The sequence below is a fragment of the Panthera leo genome, chromosome D1 (assembly GCF_018350215.1).
Source record: "Panthera leo isolate Ple1 chromosome D1, P.leo_Ple1_pat1.1, whole genome shotgun sequence".
In the NCBI taxonomy this organism is placed as follows: domain Eukaryota; kingdom Metazoa; phylum Chordata; class Mammalia; order Carnivora; family Felidae; genus Panthera; species Panthera leo.
Genome location: NC_056688.1, coordinates 25,365,360 through 25,390,515, shown reverse-complemented (window position 1 = coordinate 25,390,515; position 25,156 = coordinate 25,365,360). Strand labels below are relative to the sequence as shown.

The 25,156-nt window shown below is 47.1% G+C and overlaps 1 protein-coding gene and 1 long non-coding RNA gene across 4 annotated transcripts in view; one reads left to right on the top strand and one right to left on the bottom strand.

Moving 5' to 3' along the window:
* ETS1 (ETS proto-oncogene 1, transcription factor) overlaps positions 1-25,156 on the top strand; it is a 66,193-nt gene that overhangs the window by 34,171 nt on the left and 6,866 nt on the right. For both annotated transcript variants that reach the window (XM_042906811.1, XM_042906812.1), the window contains exons 2-6: positions 622-741; positions 2,265-2,465; positions 5,232-5,309; positions 6,193-6,441; positions 10,763-11,023. In XM_042906811.1, the coding sequence (XP_042762745.1) occupies positions 622-741; positions 2,265-2,465; positions 5,232-5,309; positions 6,193-6,441; positions 10,763-11,023 (909 nt within the window). The remainder of the gene's footprint in view (positions 1-621; positions 742-2,264; positions 2,466-5,231; positions 5,310-6,192; positions 6,442-10,762; positions 11,024-25,156) is intronic.
* Positions 2,472-24,359, bottom strand: LOC122200987. Of its 2 annotated transcripts, XR_006194031.1 has the most exons (5): positions 23,982-24,359; positions 20,483-20,565; positions 14,387-14,496; positions 5,320-5,414; positions 2,472-3,902 (listed from the first exon to the last, which is right to left on the bottom strand). It is a non-coding gene; the product is annotated as an uncharacterized LOC122200987 (long non-coding RNA). The 2 variants fall into 2 exon arrangements; XR_006194030.1 differs by lacking the exons at positions 2,472-3,902; positions 5,320-5,414; positions 14,387-14,496 and adding an exon at positions 22,146-23,443 and having other exon boundaries at positions 19,255-20,565.

Sequence of the window (25,156 nt, the reverse complement as noted above, 5' to 3'; positions counted from 1 at the left end):
AATACTGAATCCCCTGCCAGAATCTGATAACCCAGCTCCAGGAAGGTAGGGATCATTTCTGTTTTCTCTTGATTCCTTACACATGACAAGTGCTCAGTTTTGTCGAATGAATGAATGTTGTTTCCTCTTCATAGGTAACTGGAAGTATGTAGTCACAATAACACTCTCAGTGAATGTGAAGTGTGAGTAGGGACTCTGGGTGAATTAATAAAGCTACACAGAAAGAATAAGCTTTTTTTTTTTTTTTTTTTTTTTTTTTTTTGTGAAGGATGCACATCATTCTAGGCAAGAGTCAGGCTTTTTTTTTTTGTTTTTTTTTTTGAGGGGCCTAGCACACTGTGGAAAGCCCCCCAAATTTCACCTGCCCTGGTGAGGATGTTAGTATAGTTATTTCTCAACTTGCTTTCTTCAGACCATTCATGTCCTATTATATCTTACGGGTGGTTAACTACCTACTAGTTTTTTTAAAATTGAGATATAATTGGCATGTATTAGTTTCATGCGTACAATATAATGATTTGATATTTGCATATATTGCTTAATGATCACCATAGTAAGTCTAGCTAACATCCATCACCCGTGTTGTTTTTATTATTCATAGGATATTTTTTTTTCTTACAGATATGGAATGTGCTGATGTCCCACTGTTAACTCCAAGCAGCAAAGAAATGATGTCTCAAGCGTTGAAAGCTACTTTCAGTGGTTTCTCTAAAGAACAGCAACGACTGGGAATTCCCAAAGGTATTTTGTTGATAGAAAAAGAGATGGGATCAGGCCTTTAGGTGAGGTCAGTTTTCTCACCTATAGAGTGAGATAGACATGATTGCTAATCATACTTTGGTCAGTGCCTCCATGCTAATGTTTTCCCATCTGCCGGGTTTGACAACTGCCATCTTGGTTTTAGGACAGTGGTTCCCAAACTTATTTGCACATGAGATTCAGGATCTTCAAAGAATCCCCAGCCGGGGGCCATGTCTCAGACCCACTAACATGCAATTCCTGGTGGCATCAGTATTTTTGAAGCCTCTCAGGCAATTCCAAAGCACAGACAAGCTTGGAAAACACAGTCTTCAAGTCATTCTGGGCCATCATTGGATGAACTCAGCGAGCTACATTCCTTGGAATTTAACTGATCGCTCTTTTCTTTTCCATGTACTTTGGTGAAATGTGTTTATACTTGGGTGTTCTCATCTGAAAGGGTTTATTTAGGAATGTAAGGGGACTGGAGTTGTCAGAAAGGACAAATGACTGGAGAACACTTAAGCCTTCAGCAAGCAACATTTCCTGAACAATTGAGAGCAGAAAGAATACTTTTCTGTTGAGTAAGAGTAACACTGTCTATTGCTTCCAGCCCAGTCAGACCCCCATGTTAGATTCTGTGAATGCGTCTCCAAACCTTCTCTCGTGTATGTCCTACTTTCCCACAAACCTCAGCTGACAACAATGTCCAACATCTTATCAAGAACATAAAGCAGAATATTCACAAAGGGAATTCTGACCACTGGCTTGCCAGCATCTCATAAAGTCATCTGCTAGATTGAAGGGGGTGACCTTGACAGCAGGTCTGGGGTGAGCAGCACAGCCTGCCGCCCTCTGAACTCCGTGAGGGCCACGCTGATGTACTCACGTTCCACCTCAGGCCATGTAGGAAGAGTATGTATTGTCTGTTCTCTGATGCTGTTCCATCCTTGCAGGATGTCTGGTGTGATGAACACAGGCATCTGATAATATTGTTATTAGCAAGTACCGTTTGACTTACTGTTACTAGTTGCTATGATTATTACCAGTTGTAATTAGCCAAGGTAAAAATGATTAATAATAACGCCTCAAGTCCGTTATAACGGTGAAGAGCAGGGGCAGGTGAGTGCAATCTCTAGAACAGACTTGACTGTCATTATTGCTATTAAAGAAGCCATTTTGTTTCTTTGTACTGGACTTAAAAAAAAAAAAAAACTTAATGAAAATAAGGCAGTGAGAGAGGAGCTTCGTGAATTTTTTAATGAAGGGTGGAGAATACTCATATATTACTTTTTGGTCGATGATAGTGATCTCCTGACTGGCGAGATAGAGAAGCTGGGGATGTTGAGTGTTGGGGGGTAGTATTATAAACGGTGCCCCACAACGTGCCTTTATAGGCGGGTGCTTCCTAAATCTGTAAATGAGAGAACATCCTCAGTACATTCAGATCCTTTAATGTCCTGTCTGGGGCTTGGGCAAGAGGTAAAACGTGACCTGCTGGATCTCCCTTTGCTCTCTTTCCTCAGACCCCCGGCAGTGGACAGAAACCCATGTGCGGGACTGGGTGATGTGGGCTGTGAATGAGTTCAGCCTGAAAGGTGTGGACTTCCAGAAGTTCTGTATGAATGGAGCAGCTCTCTGTGCACTAGGGAAAGACTGCTTTCTCGAGCTGGCCCCGGACTTCGTCGGGGACATTCTGTGGGAACATCTCGAAATCCTGCAGAAAGGTAACGGTGTGGAGGCCGGGTGGGGCTGCTGCAGCGGTAGGTGAGGGGACACACCCAATGGTGGGACATCGATGCCATGATGTGTGGGTGTCCCCTCGAGGTCTTAATACGGGCTGTGGAGGCATGTCAGGCTGGCGTGTGGCAGGTGCTTAATAAATGTTAGTTTCTCTTTCTCCTATGTATTAGGGGTCCAGATTGTAATATTTCACAAGATTGCACTCTGGACGCTTCTTGTGATGCAAAATTCTCATCTCCGTCTTTATCTTAAACTCATGTTCTCTTCGAGCAGTGTCATCGGCCAGCTCCAAGACAGATAGTTGTTTTTTTGTTTTTTGTTTTTGTTTTTTGCCTGGCAGTCTTCATACCCATTCCCTTGATCCATGGCAATGTGGTACCTGTCCACATCCTGCAAGAAAGCTTCGATGCTCGGAGCTAACTAATAAGACCGGCTTCCCTGCCCAGTAACGGGGTTGGGGTTACAGCAGTGTGGTATACCTTTGTCATCCAGAACAGACACCGGGGTCATGTCAGGATACCATGTTGCAACCTTGTAATGACATGGCCTCCCCTATGAGCCTCTTCCAACCTTTTTGGACCAAGTGACTCATGTACCACAGTCCTGGCTGAGTATAGAAACAGCAGCAGGCGGCAAACTTGGGTGTTTTTGCACTTATTTTTCTGAATTTCTTCTTAAAATAAATTGCAGTTACCAGCAGTCAGCGGTGCCCTCCAGCTGACTGTAAGCCTAGAAGCCTGGTGGCCTCTCTGACCCAGGCCCACCCTTTCCCTGTGGTCACCAGCTCCAGCCCGTGGCGCAGACGCTGGGGGCGGGGAGCAGAGCTCCGGATTAGAACTTTTATTCCATATAATACCTTCCTTTGTTTGAGGAGATTTTCCACTCCGCGATGCTCAGGAGAGCCCCAAATTAGATTCCTCTGGGCTCAGAGGTGTTATCTTCCTTCTCCTCAGCCTCTGCCGGAAAATAAATAAATAAATGCAGTCAAGAACTAGATGAATCTCGCTGCGGCTACCACGCCTGAGGCCTGAGGACGGCCGGGCACAGGCTTCCTGAAACCCCGACATGTCCCTGTGACTGCACAAACACCCACTCCTACGTGTTGACACGAGTGACCTGTTTATAGAGGGAAGAGATGGGGCAGGCTCATAACAGATCTGATGTAACCATTGGCGTATAAACACAAAGGTGGATTCTACCAGACCGTGTAACCCAAATATATTCTACTGATACGCTGTTTCCCTCTCTTGAGCTCCATGGAGTCGCCAGGTGTTTCTGGAGCGTTTGTGATCACAGCTGTCGTTAATAACTGCGCAGCACCTCCTTGTTCCCCGAGTGCTTTCAAATACGTGTTGTCTCTGGATTCTCAAAACAGCCCCGTGAGATGGGAAGAGTAGCGCGGGTGCCGTTGGTGTCCTCATCTGTAAAATGAGGGCAGATTAGGTGGTTTCCTCCAGATCGCTCATTTCCTTAAACGTAGGTCTTCTTTGATTGAACTTCCTGCCCTGCCTTCTTTGTATCATAATATGGACTCCTGCAGGAGCCTCTGGGTCCCTAAGAAAGGTGTGGCTTACTTGCTCCCCGCCAAGGCATAATGGAATAGAATTTAGGCAGATGGGGAAATAATTGAAGATGTTTGCGAACACGAGTCCTCTCGTCCTACCCATTTTCTACTGGGAGAGGCAGTAAAGAACCATCTCCCTTCAGATCCTTGAAGAGCTGAGCAGCGTGTTTGCATGGAGGCTATGGCTTTTGTTCTGTAATTAAACTAGAGCAACAGAACATAGCTGTTTGGGGTGGGGTGGAAGGCCAAAGGTACAGGGATGTTTCAATCTGATAAGCTGCTAAAGCAGAGTTTAATCGTTTTATCTCGACTGGGAACTGTTTTTTTGGTGCAGGCATAAACTTGTTTTCCCAGCAGTCTCTGCTCCCAACAAGCTATCAGGTATCTGAGGAAAAAACCCAAACCAATACTCCCTCTTTATGTCTGATTCTTAAGGTGAAACAGAATCAGACCCCTCCGTACAATGGCTGAGGTCACGGCACTGGATTCCAGGGTAATGAGAGGATCCTGAATTTACCTTCGTTCAGCGGAGACCTTGTCTGTGCTTAGTTAATTCTCCTACATTCCTTTCTCCTTCCAAGGGGAGTTAGCACTAGGTCACCAGCAGCAGTTGGTGATAACTGTTTTCTCTCTTTGTACAAGCCCTGCCACATCCACCAAAGAGTCACCTTACCAGTGTCCTGTTCTCCTCTGGGCCCACACTTGAAATGTGGGGGCGATTGAAAAAACACAACACAAAAACCAGACTTCTGTTAGAAGAAGTTAAAATCAACCTACCTAAAGATTGTAATATGTTTCTGAAAGGTTTTGGAACGCATCAGCCTGAGTGTTGGGCACTGATTCTGGTAACTTCCCAAGCCTCCGATGGTAATGTGGTACACACGTCCATTAGAATGAGGGTGGAATGCCTTCCCAGCCCTTGGAGATTACTCACTGGTGTTCTTTCCAAGATATTAAATACCATTTTGCAGCTACTGAAATAATAGACTTAGCCATACTTTTGTGATCTCATTTCTAGACAAGGCCCCAGTCAGGGTAGACTCAGACACCAGCTCAGTTAATGAACATGCAGATTTCTTAGAAGAGAGACTGAGATCATTGCGGTCCTTGTGTCCAAGGTCCTTTTAGGCCAAACGTTACTTGCCCGTTGACCTCTTTGTTTCGTTCCTCGCCCTGTCTGTTACAGAGGATGTGAAACCATATCAAGTTAATGGAGTGAACCCTACCTATCCAGAATCCCGCTATACCTCGGATTACTTCATTAGTAAGTTCACCTTTCACTCATCTCCTGTGGTTTTTTTTCTTCCTATGATGGGGACCTAGGAAAGGATTCCTGTCCCAGATGATCTCAGGCTCCTTTGTGGTAATTCTGTGGAAAATAATATTTTCTTAACTGTAGGCTGTTTTATTTTTGTTTATTTTGTTATTCCCACAAGGCACAAGGCTTCAACCTATTTACATGTTGATGTTTTTATTAACCTGCAAACTCCTCCACGCCAGGATCTCTCCCTCTGATATCTTCAGCATAAAGGTCATGCAGAGAGACTACAACTTGACCCCTGAACTTTGACCTTATTTGATCCCGTGTACCATGCTGGCCATCAGAGGGTTGGGTTAGAGATATGGCTGTGGCCCTTTCTCTTTCCCTTTTACTAGCAGATATGACAACCTAACCATACTGGAGAGGTGGCCAGAAGAAGAGAATTAGGGTAGGGCTGTTCTTACCTGATGGCCTTGCTTTGGAAGGGAGTCTTGAGCAGGTTGTTTTCATTTTACGGGTTTATTATGATTTTTATTCTAATAACAACAGTGGTATTCACTCCAAGATGGCAAGTGTTGGTAGGCAGTTTACACATACACTCTCCTTTGATCTTTATCACAACGCTCTGAGGAAGATCGCAATCATCCCCATTTTAGAGATGTGTAAATTAAGCCAGAAAAGGGAAGTATCTTGTCAAGGAAGTATCTTGTTCAGTAGTAGAGCAAGGTTAAACACCCAGGCCCTCCTGACTTAAAATATGTTCCTTTCAATCTCTTAAGGTAGTAAGCTTGTTTTCAGCTTGTGAGGCTATTGTAAATGGTGAAGATGTGCTTATTTTAGGTGCAAATTGGCCCTCTCTCCAATGGCACACGCTCTTTGTTTCCAGGTTATGGTATCGAGCATGCTCAGTGCGTTCCTCCCTCGGAGTTCTCAGAGCCTAGCTTCATTACAGAGTCCTACCAGACTCTCCATCCCATCAGCTCAGAGGAACTCCTCTCCCTCAAGTATGAGAACGACTACCCCTCGGTCATTCTCCGGGACCCTCTGCAGACAGACACTTTGCAGACGGACTACTTCGCCATCAAACAAGAAGTTGTAACCCCAGACAACATGTGCATGGGGAGGACCAGTCGTGGTAGGTCCGATTTCTTCTCTAGAGGCTCTTGGGTTTCCGAGAAATTACCTAACTTTGTGAGTTTTCCAGGTCCCAAGAATAGGTAGATATTAAGGGCTTTCCAACCTGGAATTTTAGCCAGGTCCACCATCATGACAAAGAGCATGGTGTCCATGCTGGAATTGGCATGGTGACCAGTCACATTTCTTACTTGGGTAAGATATTTTATTAAATAATAACTGGTTGAATGTGGTGGTTTTTAAAGGTGTGATTTATCTTCTTTGGGAGAATTTTGCTTCAAGAAGACACAACCAGTTAAAAATGGTTCAGGTGACCCTCCTGGAAAGCCCTGAACTCCACATGTGCCCCAGTGTTCCTCCTAGAGTATTTCTGCATCAGACCGTAGACCCTGGCTTGGTATCTGAATGACCTCTACTTTGCCTGGGCTCTCTAGCCTCCGGTGACTTCTTTGGTTTGGGAAGACACAAGATGGTTAACCAGTGGATTATTTGGAATCGGTCATCAGCAGTGTGGTGGAAATGTGTAATATTTAGCTAGAGGACCAGGGAACAAGGTGGCCAGAGGCTTCCAAAAGAAGGTACTCTTGTTGACACGACTCTTAGGACAATGATAAAACATTCACTGACAGGGAAGTAAATGTTTCAAGATAGAGCTGACTGACTTTATAAAGCAAAGAAAGGTCAAGCACACCCGAATTTAAGATCAGGACATCAACACTCAGAGGCACAAGCCCGCCTTGTGAGGTGTCCAGATTGTTTTGTTTCTGAGAAAAGTAGTCTTCTGTCAGGAGATATTTGTTCGTCGAGGAAGAATGAGCTGATTTCTAGAAAGTTGGAAAAAAAAAAAAAGACTTCTTCCAATGGATAAATGGAGAAAAATTACAAACAGGAAGAGGAACAGGAGAAAGCTCCTCGAGCTGGTGCTCTGAGCACTTCGGCCACAGAAGACAGGCTGGGCTGGCCTCGGAGTGATTTCTGCTCAGTGATGAATCCCTCTGCTGCCTCTTCTGAGCCTCTCAGAGGGGAGCCCAAAGACCTCTTTACTTTGAAGAATCATTCTACAGGCACCAGGGGCCATACACATTGTCATCTTCTTTGAGTGTGAGGCTTACACTTCCTCCCAGCAGGCACTTAGGGTAGGCAGTAGGCCCTGCAGAGGGAAAGTCCCTAGCAAAATCTGAACCTGTAATCTTCCGTCTTAGGGCCCCAGGGTGTTTGTGTTTCAGACCGAAGGGGATGGGTGGAACCAGTTTTGCCTTCCCCTTTCTGACTCTTTTTTTTTATTTTTGGGTGCATGTCTATTTAAATACATACACACACATGTGTATGTGTGCACTTTTTTTTTTTTTTTTTCCAGGCAGGTCAAAGCAGTAGAACTCTTTCTCATGGGGCTTTCTGTACATATATGCGATGAGGCCGAGTGTGAGGGCTGGGCTCTGCCGTGGCATAACTTTGGGTAGCTCTGCCGTCACGCTGTTTTTAAATTGCGTCTGGCTTTGCGCTTGTGTGATTGTCCCTTCTCCCCTTCCTTCTCTCGTTCTTGGTTTTGGGCCCCAGCATCCTTCCGACCCCACGGTCAGTGACTGTGGACCAGAGAGTGACCCAGACGAAGGGGCGCGAGGTGTTTCTCTCTGGCCTCGTTCTCCTTCCCTTACGACAGACTGACCACACGAACTGGGGAGGAAGACCATTTTGCTCATGGCTGCTTTTTTGCAGTTGAGAAGTTCCGCAAACATGACATCTTCCAGGGGCTGACGGAAACGGCCATGGTGTGATTGGTTCGAATGAATGCATCACTGTTAGCAGATTATTAGTAGTAATAATCGTGGTATTCGTGTACAGCATTATAGTATACAAAGTGCTTCTGTGTCCCACTTATTTGGACTCTGAGTACTGTCTTTGTGCTAGTCTGTGCAGCGGGTTGCTGTGGGGCTATCCCATCCACTGTTCAGAGTGCTCTGAGGTCTCTTTGGTGGAGTCTGATAGCTTTGGACGGAACTTGCTCTAAGCCATTTCTCCGAGAAGCTTGCCAGTGGACGTCTTCGAGAGTACATGCTTCCCTGCATGAGCACAGTAGCATAACTGAGTGCCTAATCCAGTTGGATTCAACCCATTTTTGGAGAAAATACCCGTAAACGAAGGTTCCCAGCTCCAGGATTGTGAAATAGAGCTAAAAGAAAGCAGCCTACTGCCATAAACCACAACTCTCCACTGAGTTACATTTGGCTCATGTTTGAGAGGCTGCCAGAGGGTGGTTATGGCCTAGTTTAGTGCCCTTGCTTATTGGGGCTCCTTGGAAACTCAGCTGTCCTGCTCGTGGAAATTCCATTCTCCATGGCCTCCAAATATAAAAGTGACTGACGGAGGTAGAATCGGCTCAGAGAGATTTATGTATCAATACCACCTAAATATTGGCGACTCGGGTGGGGTGTTCTTCATGAAAAATTCTCTTTCTTCGGCTTTCTATCGGTGTGTTTGTCTCACAGAGAAATTGAATGACCATTAAGATGGAGAGCTGGTCTTAGCCAACACCTTTTTATGAGACACCACAAAATTTCCTGTTCTGTTCAAAAGAAGCTATTGCATTCGTGTTGTAGGCTGTTTTCTTGAGTCTTGTAATGTGAATTTTCTGGAAAAGACAATTCTTTCATTTGTCATAATAATAAAGACTTGCAAACGTGCCAGTGGACTGGGTAGGCAGAGCCAGTAACCCACGGAGCTCTTTGGTTTGACTTCTGGAGATTACTCTTCTTCGAATGGATGATTTGAGGAAGGAATGAGATTAAGTAGGTAAATAACTACCTTTCTGTTAAAAGCAGTATTGGAGGGGATAAGGGGCTCAGGAAATCTGTAACAGTGGCTTTACAAAAAAGTATATATTTAGTTGAATACCTTTTATCTTGGATTTTTTGGTTGTTTGTTTAAATTTTATGAGCAACATATCTTCCTTCCCAATTAGTATATATTTAGTTTCAGTTTGGATGCCATAATTAAATATTTGAATTACACTGTGCTAACCACAACCCCCACTATTATGAAGGGGAGAATACACCAGAAACCCACCAGTGTTAGCTTGTATAGGCCAACCTTACTCTGGGCTTTAAGCTTTCTAGTGGACCAGCCACCTCTGAACAACTGAGAGTTGACGTAGTATTTCTGCATATACATTTGTCACATCCTTTTGCCTCTTGGCTAGTGCTGAATCGAGATGGCCATTTAGTCTCCCGTGATTTAGTTTAGGTTGTCTGAAAACTATCTGGAAGGAGAACATAGAACATATTCCTGTGAGCTTTTTAGCTTTTAGATACATTTATTTTCCTCCAAATTATTTATTTTTTTGGTTAGTCTCCTTTTTAATGGCATTTTTGCCAATGGAAATTTCTCTAGGAGCTATTATGCAATCATAGCAGCTGTTTATAACCTGGTTTGGGAAATTAATGAACTTGCATGATCTTGTGGTCAGTTAAGAATGCCTGAAGCAACTCCTAGAGTAAAGGATTTCTGACATTGCTATGGACCTTAACTCTTTAATCAGCTCCTTTGTTTTTTATTGGCCACACTCCCCCAGTGAAGTATAAATTCCAAGTACAAAATTGTACTTGGAGAGGACAAAGAACATGGATAGAAGAGCGATAGTGTTTTTTTGTTTGTTTGTTTGTTTGTTTGTTTGTTTTTTAATCTCTTGGAAAAAAGCATCTCATAAGTTATTTCTGTATTTGAGAAGGCATAGAGGCATTGCATGTATTTCATTTAAAAATAGTATTTGGAAAAATGCTAAAAAATAACACTTCAGTTCCAAGGTCAAGGAAGGTGAATCTGCTCTTAGTCTAGTGGAAATTTTTTTTTTCTTATGACCAAAGTATTTTGCCAAATTGGGCCTTTTGAAATCATCTCATTGGCCTGATTTGGAGTAGGGAGTTAAGCCTGACACTGCTCTGATTTCTTTATCTCTTCGTTGAGTCTACTGCGTCAGCCAGAAATTCTGTAATACCGTGTATGATGCTCTGCTCTTGGATTTCTGGCTCTGGAATTCTGGTTCTGAACACTCCTGTGCCCCTCTGACTGATAAGAGCAACATGCAGCTGAGTCTCTGTCCCAGGGGCTGTAACACAGGACAACACGGTGGCGGTGGGCTCGCGGATGGGGCCCAGTGAGGCGCCCTACCCCCCCGGACACCCATATGCTTCCGTTTCCACTGGCCTCTCCATTCTTCCATCCCTCCTTCGGGTCTGATGAGCAATCTGTCGTCACTGAGAGGGTTTTTACAGTTGTCTTTTCCCAATTCCTCTCCCCCTGCCCTCTTCCCACCTCCTTTTCCCCAGGTAAGCTCGGAGGCCAGGACTCTTTTGAGAGCGTGGAGAGCTACGACAGTTGTGACCGCCTCACCCAGTCCTGGAGCAGCCAGTCCTCTTTCAACAGCCTGCAGCGCGTCCCCTCTTATGACAGCTTCGACTCAGAGGACTATCCAGCCGCCCTGCCCAACCACAAGCCCAAGGGCACCTTCAAGGACTATGTGCGTGACCGTGCTGACCTCAACAAGGACAAGCCTGTCATTCCTGCTGCCGCCCTGGCGGGCTACACAGGTAGGCACCTTGCCCCCACCTCAGCCGCCTCTGTGTGCTTATTGCCATGGGTGGGTTCAGTAGAAGGCACCGTGTGCATGTCCCTAGAGACTGAAGTCAGCCTCTTTCTTTTTTGCGGGGGAGCTGGGACGAACAAGCCTCAAAGACGTCCGATCCATCTGTCCCCCCATTCTGTGAATAGCCATTGACTTTTGGAAGTAAACAATGTCATTCTATCCCAAGGGATCATTTCCAAGAGTGGTAGGGAAAACTTCTCCCTCAGAGGCATCATGGAATGGCTTACACTCTAGATTGTTCTATAGGGGAGTTCTCAATTGGCTGGCCGTTCAAATGGTAAAAGTTCCCTTGGTCACCCTACACTGTCCAGATCCTGGCCTCTCTGTTGGGAAACCCTTGCTTTTTTTCTCACTTAGCTCTATTACTGATTTTCTTCTACGAGTGAATGAAGAAAGAGCATGGGGTGTGGGAGGTGGATATTGAGAGCTTAGGCTTTGATGGAGAATCTGGGTAATCAAACAGTTCATTGTCTGAACGTGTCGTAGCCCACGTGCTGCCTAACCTTGGAGGCTTTTGAAGAGGGTATCTGTGAAATATCCAAGGAGCGTTAATTTGTTAACTGTCAGATCCTTTCTAGAAGACTGTAGTGTTTTCTAAGAATTAGAAATTATGTTGCTTGAGTGGAGCTTATTTTAAGCTTCGGTTACTCTGTTGTGTAGGCCACCATTCTCTTGTACTTGACTCCACCCTGGACAGGTTGACATGGGGCACCCTTCGTGTGGATGGAGGCAAATCGTCATACCTGTGTTTCTAGGGCGGTGCCTGGCTGATCTCAAAAGCGGGCTTGATCCTCATTCTTCTAGCAGGGAACTCTCAGGGTTTTACTAGGGAAGCCAGCTGACCTTTGAGAACGACTCAAAGGCTGAGAAAATTTACTCCACCTTTAAAGTTCGGGAGTGTGTCTTTCGTGCTGTATGTTCCATGTAGCTCCTGGTGCAGTTCCTTGCATGAAGCGGTGGCCAGGAATTATTATTTCTGTGTTTTAAGGTAGCAACAAGGTCTATACAGAGTCAGGACCCAGAAAGGCACCCTGTTCTTTCTACGGTAGCTTCCCACAGTCTTTGCTTGAATGTCACTAGCATGTGGAAAAGTGCTGCTTTCCAAGGGAGTCCTCTCCCATCTCCAGACAACAGACTGTTAGAAAGTTTGCCCCTTTCCATTAATGACTTCTGGAATGAGGAAAAGTGTATTCAAGGTGTATATTCAAAAAATATATTCAGCCTCTTTCAAGGTGTATAAGAGTTCTGGCTCCTGTAGTCTCAGCTCCTGGGTATTTTAAGCCCCGGACTCCAGTTGGATACTGAGGAAGGAGTGGGGAGTCATGCAGCTTAATTAGGAGGAGAAAGGAAAGACCCAGGAACCTCCAGCATGACTGTGTGGGCTTGGGAGGTGGCGGGGTCTCTAGCTGGTCACGCTTGCTTCTGTTCTCGCGGCGCGGGGAGATCCGTGCTCTGCCATTTGCCGAATGTAAAGGCCAGCCCTTCTTCAGCCTCAACCCTGACTTCCAGTACCAAGTCCTGAACTTAGTTTCCCCTCGCTGAAGGCGTTTCTGTATTCTCTCTGCCATAATCACCCTTCTCACCACGAGTATCCACAATCAATGTTTCTCCTATGGCAGTTTTCATCAGTCTGTCTTAGCTAGGTATGTGATCATGAAAACTTGGCTTGGGAGGGTGGTTTTGTGGATACTGAAATTAAGGAAACTGACCCCTAAGTTCTAAAGTTTATGGCCAGATTATGCCTGAGAAATTATGGCCAGAGAAAATTATGGCCAGAGAAAGCCTGATGGTTTCGGTCGCCCTTCACGGGATAAGATTCTGGTCAGGATCTCTGGCCGTTGTGCAGATCTAGGAGTTTTTGGGAGGGGTGGCAGCCCGATCTCTGCCTCTAATAGAAACCCCTCTGCAAGTGTTACATGTCTTAGTTATTGGATTTCCTGTGTGGGAGAAGCCTGCCGAGCTAACAGTCTACAAGAGTGACTGAAAGGGTTTTGACTGAGATGATCTTAGTACCTCGAAAGAATTATCTGAGAATCTTTCCAAGTGTCCCTGTTTCAGGGAGAGACAGGAAGGGATGAACTGTGAATTCAGAATGAATGTGGAATACAAAGAGACATGAGCTGCCATCAAGATAGCCCAGCATCAGCCTGCTGCCCACGAGGCTTCCCTGGAAGTCCAGCTCAGAGCCAAATAGATAGGAGTGTCAGAAAGTTCTTTCAGCAGAAATACAGGTGTGCTCTGGAGGTCTGAGTTATGGCTGACGTCACCCCTGATTTGGATGGATTTTTAAAAATTATTTTATTTTAGAGAAAGAATGTGTGCAAGAGGGGGGCAGAGAAAGAGAGGGAATCCCGAGCAGGCTCCACGCTCAGCACAGAGCCTGACATGGGGCTCAATCCCACAACACCCTAATATCATGACCTGGGCTGAAATCAAGAGTTGAACGCTCAACCGACTGAGCCACCCAGGCGCCCCTGAGTGGGTTGTTTTTAAAAGGTGCTCTTGCTTTCTTCCTTCTTTTCTCTGTCTCTCTCTCTCTCTTTCTCTAAGGGAGTATAACACCCAGTGAGTGGAAGAAGAGGGAAGGTTACTGTCAGTTAAAGGCCTCGAAGACTAAAGCAGCCGCCTGCCTTTAAAAGCACGTTTTAAGCATCTCACCATCCAGTTTTGCTTTATGACTGGGGATACAGCTTTTCACCCTGTCTCATATGGTGGTGAGAACAATAGCCCAGAAAACAGAAGTCCCCTGGGCTGCCCCCCAGCTCTACCACACTGTGTGATTTTAGGCAAATTTACCTTGTACCCTTTTCTACTTTTAGTAAAGTGGAAGGTGTTCATCCTTATCTTGGTGGTGGGAGATCTGGGCAAATGTAATTGCACTAAATCAGTTAATGAAGCAAAGGAGTGCTAGGCATGATACTAAGCATGGGGGGTGTGGGTTGGGAGCTCAGTTGTAACAAACCAGTTGTTCCAACAAATGTTTCTGAGCACTGTTGAGTGCAGATAAGGGCCAGGAGTAGCCCTTGAGGGTTCATGATCTTGTCGAATTCGTGTAATGAGAATTGTCCTTAGACTTGGACTAGATTTTTTCTTCTTGCTGTGGTCTGCATGAAGGTCAGGATTTGTTAGGCGTGTGGGGGGGCCAGCCCAAATTTTGGGGACATTTTTCCTGGGCTCAGTGCTTGGTGGACATCTGTCCACACTGCAAACGAATGCTCTGTGGTGGTTCCCTTGCCCTTGCCCGCTCATTGTGGTCCCGTATCATTTCAGGTCCACTCTAGGGGATGGGGAAGGGGATGGAACATACCTGTTCAGCCTCCTCCGCCAGCCTCGGCGCGTGCACGTGCCTGGGATTCCTAGAGATGGGGCTCTGGCCTTATGCAGACATGTTAAGATGAGCTGAAGTTTGGAAGAGGCCTTTGGCAAGCAGAAAGCGTTGTATGAGTGTTGGCAAACTTTCTATTGCCTGTTAAAGTCACACCTATTTTCTCTCTCCTTTTTTGTTCATTCCCTTAAAATTCTGTTACTCCAGAGTATGTGTGGCCACACAGGAGGAGCCGTGTTCGTTTCCATCACCAGTACTTGGCTTCAGCTAAAGTGTGTATGTATACGTCCTCCGAGCTGGGAAGAGAGTCATTTCCCTGCCATTACGCACAGGGAGCTTGGGTCTTTGTCTCTATCACCTTCAAAGGACTGCATTTCACTTCTTCATGTGATGTCTTAGTTACTGCACTGTATGTGTGGAAATCAGTTAGAAACTGAATTTTCACATTCTCTTGCACTGTTACATTCTTCCTCCGAAGATAAGAAAATTGCATCAACCTTCACTGGGCTCCCATGGCAACTTGTTAAATTAGGTCAAGATGTGGGGGCAGATAACGTGGCTTGAAAGGCTGCCTGTTAGCTGAGTTAAGAATACATCAAATGCAACGCTGGCTTCCGCCAAAATGTACCTTCTTACCTTACTGTGAACTGCTTACGGTTATCAAACTGATACAATCAGAAAGCTCCATTTTCTCTTGTTTGAAGATACATTATGAACCCTGTCCAATTACAAAACAATCTGAGAGAAGTGGCCCAGTGTTTTCCTATCTGTTTGATAGACCTAAGCAAAATGCTTCCCAGATCCCTGAAAAACATAGCAGTCTCCGATTATTTTTTCAATTGCAGTAGCTACAGAGGAGCATTCTGTGTTGTCAAATAGTGTTCTCTCTTCCTCTGGCCCCATTTTGTAGATGAGGAAACTGAGGCACAAAAAGTGACCGCGTCATTGCCACGTGCCCAGAAGTAGCTCCCGAATTGAACTTCAAGTGCCAGTTGTCTCACTCACCTCTGCAGTCCTTGTCCACGTTAAGGAACGAGAAGACTCCTTGCTTACCTCAGTTGCTTTCCTATAGTAGATTAGAGACCTCATCTCCCGCTTGTTACCACTTAGCACCACACGTATACGGGTTGGGGCTCTTGGGAGGACATAATGCTAGCCTTTGGCTTCAGTCTAGAGTCGTTGGCCTGTTAGGTCACCTTTGATCGAACTTCATTCCGGATGGCCAGACATTATGCCAGATAAGGCACCCTTCCTATCACTGCTGCTTCTTGAGCAAGCCTGGTGGTAATGCTATTGTTGTCCAGTGCCTGGGTATGTCCCCACCCAGAGTTGCAATTGTGAATGAAGTGGTTAGGGTCTCTTTTTCATCCTGAAGGCTGAAAAAGGCTGAGCCCAAAGCCGTTCATTAACTTTCGTTTTATTAACTGTAACGAAATGACGGAGTGCTCTGCAGATTGGTGAAAATACGGTCCCTCATTTTCCTTATGGCTAAATGTGGGACTGTCGGGAGTTCAACTTTCAAATACTTTTGCATGAGACATCACCAAAAACAGGAGTACTAGTCTTGTAGAAAACGAAGCCCCATGCAGTGCATTCCCCTGGAACCCTCTCAAACTGCTTCTGGACTGAAAGACTTCTTGCCATGTCGTCGATGGCCCTGGAGCCAGTCTAGAGTCATACAGTAAGAAAGTCCCTAGGCCAAGCCCAGAACCTTGGAGTTCTGGCTCACAGTTAAGTTTTAGGGTTCAGTAACCCAAAGCTACTGTTAAAACGTGTTTTTGAAAATAAACAACTTCACTGCAAAAGGAAGTGCTTCAAAGCCCTTCAATTCAGAATGAAACCCGAGATTTGGCAGTGTTACCTGAAATCGGAGTTTTCTGAAGGAAAACGGGATTGCAAAATAATCTCAAGGTACTCAGGTACAAATAGCAACCTAGGAAACCTTTGGTATAAGCCCAAGTTACCGATAAGGAAAGGGGAGAGGGGTCACCAAAGCAAATTCCTAGTGCGGCGGGACTTTGTGCGGGAGATTTCTACAATTCTGAATCCAGATGGGTATGTTATTAGGAACAGCATAGAGCTTTTTAACTTGGGGGCCAGGGGAGGGATAACTACCGAAGCCACGCTCTGGAATATAGTCTCTGGGTGAAGGCCATCAGTGTAAGAGTGTGTGCATGGGCTGTAGATGAGAAGAAACAACTTGTGGACTTGAATATAGAACTCTGGTCCCCATTTCGGGCAGTAACTGCCTTCTCCAGGTGCCCTGAGGTTCTGGGGGCAGGCGAAGCTGGAGCTGGCCCGCAGGCTTGCAGGCGGCCAACCACAGTCTCAGTGTAGAGCATCCTTGGGTAGCACCTGAATGGGCAGGAGGAAGCGAGCTCAGAAATGAGAAAGGCAGCAACAGAGAGTGTCTCCCCTTTCCGGTTCAGAGGCCCTGTGATGAGCAGATTGTAGGAAGCCAGGCAGACACCCCTCTTGGCCTAAAGTGGGGCATTGCTGCCAGCCAGCATCTCAGAAGCCGGGCGGGATTCTGATTCTCTGTGCTGTGTTTGGCGGTGGGTCCTGGGATGGGGGAGGGGTGCGTGGAATGCTTTGGGGGGAGGGATCTCCCTGGAGTGATGGGTTAACATGCCGCTCAGTTAGGAGACTGATGGGGAAACACCGTGGGTCATGGGGGAGGGAAACTCCTTGGGAAATTTGAACTGGATGAGAGAGGTCCCTTTCTCTGGTCTGCAGGGCCCTTTTCCTGCTTCTGCCCCCTGATTCACTTTGTGGTAGTTCTTTGTAATCATCTGACACGAGTAGAAAAGGATCACAGGGGAGCAGGATTCGGCTTCATTATTAATTTTCTTTTTTTCTAAATGTCTTAAAAAAAAAAACGTGGAAAGGGAGGCTCCCTGTTTCCGCCAGTTGTTTATGAAGGCCACAGCTGACTGAGCCCCCTCCTCGTCTTGATTCAGCTACAGTAATACCTCGCAAGCTGTCTTTGCCCATTTACCCTTCACACGGTGTGCCTCAGTCCCTGGTGCCGTCCCCAGCTACCCGAGGCCGAGCGGGTACCCGGATTTTGGATGGCAGGCGACTTGCAAGTTGACCCCTCTGTTTTGGGGACGGCCCCCCTGCCCGTTTTGGAGGAGTCCCGAAGTCTCTGATTTTGTGGGTCCCTGTTTCTTTAACAAAAGCTAACTACAAATGATGGAATTGGGTGGTGACTGTTCTGGAATTCCTGCTCTGTCTCCAGTTTGAGGCTCCACCTTTTTGGTCTTTGAAGTAAAATGTTTCCACTGAGCAGAAGTCAGCCAGCACACTGCTGAGGCATCCACACAGGTCCTCGTTGCCTTCAACCAACAGGCCTTGGAAACTCCCCGCAGCTTCTGTTGGGAAAGGCCCTGCCAGACGTCCCAAATATTCCTGCTTTTGCCCCTTGGCATCTTTCTCTTTTCCTTGGATGGCCTTCACTGCTCTGGAGCATGAGCAGTGAGTGGCTCCTTGGTATAGAGACTCAGTTCAAGAGCAGCTGTACCCCTTCCGTTTCTCCCTAAGGCGACTTCCATGTGACACCCACAGGTTGGTAGGTCTGTCACTTGGGAATGCCTTCCCATTTCAGTCCCGGCAAAACGCCCAAGAGGGAGGCCTTCCTAGGCTGTTTAAGCCCTGGTTATGTTTCATGGAGACGTCAAGAGCTGGACTCGGCCGCCGGTCACCCTGCGTGTGTCCCAGCTTTGCCACTGACCGTGTGTGACCTCAGGCAAGCAGACGTCCCCGTACCTCAGTTTTCTCATCTGCAAAATGGTAGCAGTAATAGTTATGGTCTCATAGGACGGTTGTGAGGATGGAAGGAATCGTTTGGGGAAAGCGTCCAGAAGCCTTGCTAGGTACATAGCAGGTTACCACTGTTCCGTATCATCCTGCAACTTTTGTCTTTCCGGTGTAATTCTGTATTCCTTGAGGCCAGAGGTTAATGTATTTTATTTAGAGAATTCCAGTAATTGGTGGCAGTGACTTAGGGCACGAAAGATACTTAATATCAGATTAGGTCACTCTGGCCATTCAGCTCAAACCATCTGTGCTAAGCTCCTACTGTGCACTCGCCTCTTTCATGGACATTACCTTTTTTGAACTGTCACCGACCACCGCACCGGCTAGGTTCTGTGAGTCTCACTGTACGAATGAGGGAATCGAGGTTCAGAGGGGGAAAGAGGTCTAGCCCAACGTCGCCTAGAAAACCACAAAGAAGATGCCTTTCAAAGTTTTTCACGGTGTCGGGCGATTAGTAGGAAAAGATCCACTCTTAGTGGCCGGGTTAGTGTCATTCTGGGTCTGCTAAGACGTAGATGTCAAGACGGGATTAGACTTGCAAGAAATGTCTTGGTGTGTGAGGGAGGTCCATGAAGGACAAAGTGGGGGACAGCACGGGAAGGCCGGGGAGCTTTTAGACCAGGCTGCAGGTCTGACACCTGTAAAAGGAGAGAGGGAGGGCGGATTTGGGTGGGGAAGAGCCTCCATGAGTGGCTCAGTGCCAAGAAAAGTCTGGTCAGGCTCCTGGGGAATCCTCATTCCAGAGTCGCCCAGCGGAGCAGCTCTGTGTCCCCCAGGAATGAACCTCATGCCTCTGGGGAGCGGCCCCAGATGGTGTGGCCTCAGCGGGGACATGGTGGATCCCATCAGTCCTGCTGCCTGCAGTCAGAGGTCTGAGTAGCACCTCGTCACGGCTGCCGCAGGTCTGCTGACCGGCCACATCAGCCCCCCCGACGAACACGGGTTGTCGGGTAGGCCAGCACGGCAGGACTCAAGGCCACGGTCCCGATGCTCTTGGTGGCCCATGATAGGCTTCAGAGCTCTGTGCCTGTTGTTGCCCTCAACAAAGCAAAAATGGCATTGTCTTCTGTGTGACTCACCTCTCCCTGAGAATCACAAGAGTGAAAGTGGTCCTGAGTGAGTGAATGTGAAACGTTGACGGGAGGCCGGGGCGCTCCTCTCCACCCGCTGGAGAGGTGCTCGCAGGGTGCAACTCTGTGGAGGTGGTTGACATTCAAAGCTGAGATGGGTGCCGTTTCTCGGGCAGGGCCCCTCAAGGCAAGGCTCTCGGTCCTTTCTTCTTTAAAGGCAAGGCGTAGGTAGGACACAGGCCATCACACGATGGCGGAACAAAATACGTTCCTTTGTCTACCTCCTCACTGTTGTTCACGTTCTGTTTGCTACCCAACCCGGTCTGGCTACCACACCTTACATCTGAGGGGCGTTCGGAGGTTGATTGCTGGATAGAATTGAAAAATTCGGTGCTTCGATGGTCCCTTGGGGTCTAGCTCACCTCCCCGAGAATTCTAACAGACTTAGCTGGTCATTTCGTCGCATCCTGGACACGCAGGGGGGACTTTGCTGCTAGGAGAGAATAAGTTCCAGAGAGTGCCCTCCGCCCCCTGAGAAGCACGGGTGCCCGACTCCTCCAATTCTGTGTTCTAATCCTCATCAGTGAGCACACCTTTCTTTCTTCCTGTTACCCAGATACATCATTCGGGAGGCATTTTCTTTTGACATTTGCATTGGTACCACAAAGCGTCTCTTGGGTTTCTAACAAGATTCTCACCCCATACCCTCAAATCCAAACCCAACCTGTTTCTGGGGACTTCGTAAAAGAGTCCGTTACCTAGAAGACATCAGGAGGAAAAGCTCTGAATAACCCACTTCCTGACTCGAGCTTCCCCCTCTCTGTGTCCGAGTCTGTGTGTGAGTGGTGGGTCGAGTATGGTCAGGGCTCTTGGGTCTGGTGGCAGGGGTGGCTGTATTTGAATATAGGCGGCCCCTTTAAGAGAAGACCCGTCTCCTTTCTCCTTCCACCCCCACGCAGGTGTACTTGAGCACATGCAGGTGTGAGGAGCCCAAGCAAAAACAAGGGTCTTTCCTCTACACCCTAAAGCGTGTGACTGTCTCGTTCTCAGGACCGAGACAGACTCGCCCGGGAGCCTCGCCGACGTCTGTTCCAGGTGGGGCGGCCCGGCTGGCCTGTGGCCAGCCACCTCGGCTTGCCCCCCGGTCTGTCTTGCACATGGATGAGCTGGACAGGACTTTCTGCTTTACCTTCAGGTCATGCTCATGGGATCCGCCTCCGGGTCCGACCCACCGACGTCTGTGGGCAATGCTGCTGAATTCCTAGGTCAGCCCTACAAAATAAGTAGGCGGAGCGTGCTTTGTGAGGAGCATAAATGATTAGGGAAAAAAAGCACACTGGGGGAAAGAGGATCTAAGTCTGTCTGTGGCCAAGATTTCCCCAAACCATAAATGTGTGTGATACTTTCACTTGCAAAGCAGTGTGCATCTGCTCTTGTCTGTGTGCACCTACTTTGAATCAGAGCGAGAACTTCACAGAGTTATCCCTAACTTTAGCAAATCTTCACTGGTTGTTCTCGTGTACAGTATCTTTTAAAAATCACGCATTTATATACTTGAACCTTCCTTTCAGCCTGCCACTTCCTCCTTTTCCAAGTTTGCCATGTAAAAAAAAAAGGCCGGTTTAATTCTTGGAAGAATAGTTGAATTTTATCTTGTGCTTTGCTGTGTGTGTGTGTGTGTGTGTGTGTGTGTGTTTTATTAATTTCATCTTTTTTGCTTGTCTTTCTCTGACAAGTCTGTTTTTAAAAATATATGTTCTAGGGGAACCCAGGGTAGCTTAGTCAGCTAAGCGTCAGACTCTTGGTATTGGCTCAGATCATGATCTCACTGTTCGTGGGTTCGAGTCCCCACTTGGGATTCTCTTGGGATTGCTTCGGATTCTCTTCTCTGTCTCTCTCTGCCTCTTCCCTGCTCATGTGAGCATGTGCTCTCTCACAAAATAAAAAAATAAACTATAAAAAAATATATGTGTGTGTATATATATACATATATATATATATATATATATATATATGTATATATATATTCTGCTGTGTTGTTCTTCTGTTAAATTCCACTGTTGTGTTTTATATTGTTCCCAAACTGTTCAGTATTGTGGTCACCTCTTTATGTACATACATAATATGTGTGTGTGTATTTATATTTCTATATTTCTTAATAACAGGAACTTAATTTATGTCTTTATAAAGTAGGGAGGAGCAGGGATAGCTGTTTCCATTTTAGAGATGGGAAAACTAAAGCCCAGAGAGGTTCAGTTAGTTGCATAAGATTGTGCAGTGAATCAGGGAAGTGCCGAATGCTTGAACTCCCCACTTGGGGCATCCCGTGGGCATATGTTATGTATTTTTTAATTTCGTGGGATGCTCTCTGCTCTCCTCTCTCAGTTCACCACCGCCTGACACGTTTGTCTGTTTTTAATTTTTTCAAGTTCTCCTTTCTTTTGGTCTCACGTGCCAGAGACATGGACTTGACATCAAAGGCTGGTTTTAATTGATTTGAGAGCGGTTTTCTAACTTGCTTCCATTGTTAGGTACTGGCTCTTTGAGCAATAAAGTTCACGGAGTTATTGTGCGTTATGTTCGTGGAGTGTGTTTTTCCATCCCCTGTCAGAGAGTGTTCTTTGTGGTTGTGCATTGAATTATTAGAATTTATATCCCCCAACTGCTGTCCTTGAGTTTCTAGGCACTGATATGGGAACTCACTGATAGAACATGCGATTCATTAAACCAAGGCATTGTTGGCGAGTTATAGAACATACCGTATCTAGATCGTGTTGGAGGTGAAATGCGATCGGGTTGGGGTTGGGGGGCAAGAGATGGGCGTAACTCAGAAGAAAAAAGGGGAAAGATACCTTTTTTGGACAGAAAGCTAAGCCAAAATATCAAGCAATCTCTGCCCTTCCTTTTCTTTTAAAAATCTTCCCGGTGCTTTGATTGTCAAACAGCCCAGCAGTTACTCATCCTCAGGCAGAAGATGTCTGCTGCCTCAGGTGGCGTTGGGTCCAGAGAGCAAGAAGCTAACTGTCAGGATGTTTCCTGGTCGTTCCTCAACTTCATTTCGTAAGGACTTCGTGGAAATAGAGACATTTTGGAATCTTTCGTGAACGAGAGCTTAGAAGGGGGTTGACAGGAAGGGGTGTGATGCTTAGGCTCTGGGGTCACCCCGTCTGCTGCCAGAGGTGGACACCTTTACAGTAGTAGGAGAGGAAGATAAGACTTGTGAACAGATGGGTCATTTCTGGATTTGAGGGTTCTGTTTTTGCTATCATCGTTTGGCTGTGGGTAGAGACACCTGGGTGGAAGGGAGGGGCCCATCAGGCCCGTTCCTCTGTTTTAGGACCACCTGCCAGATGTGTGTTCTTAGGGCAGAGTCTGCCCTTGTGCAAGGGTGACCAACCATGAGAGTTTCATAGGTTAAAATAAATGTGGTGTCCTGCCCACACTGAGGTATTTGATTTGACTTTTAGAGTCAAGCTGAAGAGATTAACTTCTCAAAGTAGCAAATTAATCCCCAAAGGGCAGGCGGTGTGGTCGTTTTTATTTTGGGGAACATGTTGATGAAACAGCCCGGGAGTCACTCATGTTGATTAGTCCCAGATCTGGTTTAATAGAGAGAAGCAGGTGGGGTGGTTTTTAAGATCCTTACCCCTTTCTTCAGAGGACGATTGTTTGAGCAGTACAAGTCAGTAAATGTTTATTGAGCCCTGGTCTGAGATGCCATACCTGCCATTGAGAAAATAAGGATCAACGAGGGGTAGTCCATGCGCACAGCGAGCCAACAACTGGGGTCATTCGGCAGCAGGTAGCTTTTTGATTGTCGGTATTTGCCGGTGAGGCACCATCTAGGCTCTGGATTGCAGCAGTGAAGAAGCACAGTGTGTGTCCTCAGAGCATATATTCTAGTGATGAGAGAGATGGGCCTGGAGCTGATGGCCTTGGTATAAATACACCATAATGGATGGCTACCAGACAGAGCGACTGCTCTGTGCTGACCTCTGTCTGCATGGAAATCAGCTCTGATCTGTCAGCCTCGTGCTGGGGTGCAGATGACAGGGTGAGACCTTGTGGTGGCAATGAAAAGGAAAAACTCAAGTCCAATCCTGGGCCCTGTTCGCTAGCAGTGAGTCCGTTGGGCAGATAGCCCCCAAAGCTAGAAAATGAGAAGAAATCGACTGACAGATTGGCAAATGGAAGGCATTGTTACCAGGAGAATCTTACTGAAATTTGGTCCTAGCCAAATTTCTGCTGTATATCTTAAGTCTCTCACTTCTTGGGGCGCCTGGGTGGTTCGATCGGTGAAGTGTCTGACTTCGGCTCAGGTCGTGATCTCGAGGTTTGTGAGTTCGAGCCCCGCGTCGGGCTCTGTGATGTCAGGCTCGGAGCCTGGAACCTGCTTGGGATTCTGTGTCTCCCCCCTCGCGCTGCCCCTCCCCCGCTCACGCTACGTCTGTCTCTTTCTCAAAAACAAATAAACATTTAAAAAAATTGCAGTTGCTCACTTCTTAGACTCAGAGTAAGGGAACAACAACAATAACAACAACAACAACAACAACAACAACAACAAAAATAGAAGGGGATTTTTAACAACCAGCCCTCATCAAGATACGTGGCAGGCCTTCCAGTTCCTAGACAAGGAGAAGGGACTTAACACATCACCAGAATGAGTAGGAATTTACTCGAAGCTGTACCTCAAAAAATTGTAGATTGGTGCCTTGGATTTGAAGTAAGCCTTGAGGGTCCCCACCTGATACCTCTGCTTCGAAGATTGTATCACATTCTTCACATCAGGACTGTCACTGTTGTACCTTCCTCTGGCCCAGAAGCTGAGAAGAACAAAGCAGTGTGAGGAACTGAGGAAATCCCCCTGCTGCAGCCAGCGAGGGAGCTGGGGGGTGTGCAGGCCCAGCGCGAGCGTGTGTGGGGCCCTCCCTCCTGCACTTCTTTGCCGAGAGCCTCCCTTCTAACAGGGACCCCTCTGTTGTTGTGGCTGAGAGTCTCTACTTGAGAAGCATAGTTTCCCAGTGATGCCACCGGATTCCTGATGTGTGACACCCCAGGGCAGCATGGTGAAGGACGCCGTTGACTGCCTTGGGGGCCCCAGACAGGGACACCATTGTGAGTCACATTGAGTCTGTGAACTCCCCCTTCCCATGACTGGTACTATTCTTAGCACCATCCTCTGCTCCCTGGGACAGAGGTCACTGGGAGCACCTTCGAGTTGGGTGGGTGGATGGGGCTGGGCCCGGGGTGAGAGGAGGTGCAAGATGGGGCAGAGCTATGCTAAGCAATACAGGAATGTCCTGTGGGAGATGTGTCTCTGGGAGCGCTGGCCTCCTTGCAGCATTTCAACCATTGTGGGGCCTCAGCAGTTCCCGAGGGCCTAGATGTGGATGCTCTTGGCAGGGGGCCACCATGCATTCCAGCCCTAGAGCTGCCTGCCGGCGGTGTGCTTCCCTCAGGTGGCCCTGCTGTACCTGCCCAGATCTGAAATGAAGGTGACAAGTGGCTGTGTTAAGTCTGGCCACTGGTTCCGGCCAGGGAACGAACCCCCCCCAGAGACCAGAATGCTTGCCCTGACCAGGCGTTTCTAGCCGGAAGAATAATTCCACGTCCTTCCTCTTTATGGCTCCCCGCAACCAAAGGGCAGTTTGGGAATCAGCAAGTAGGAGGAACCTTGCGGGGGGTGGGGGGGGTCTCCTGGATTCCTTTCGTTTGGTACCACGCGCGAGCCTTCCGAAGGGGGAAACAGCCACTTCAGGAAAGCCATGGCGAGAAGGCTGTGTGTGCCTATCAGCGCTGGGTGGGCTTATACGATCTTTCTCCCAGAGTCGGGGGAAGGAGGCTTGAGCTGACATCACCCTGT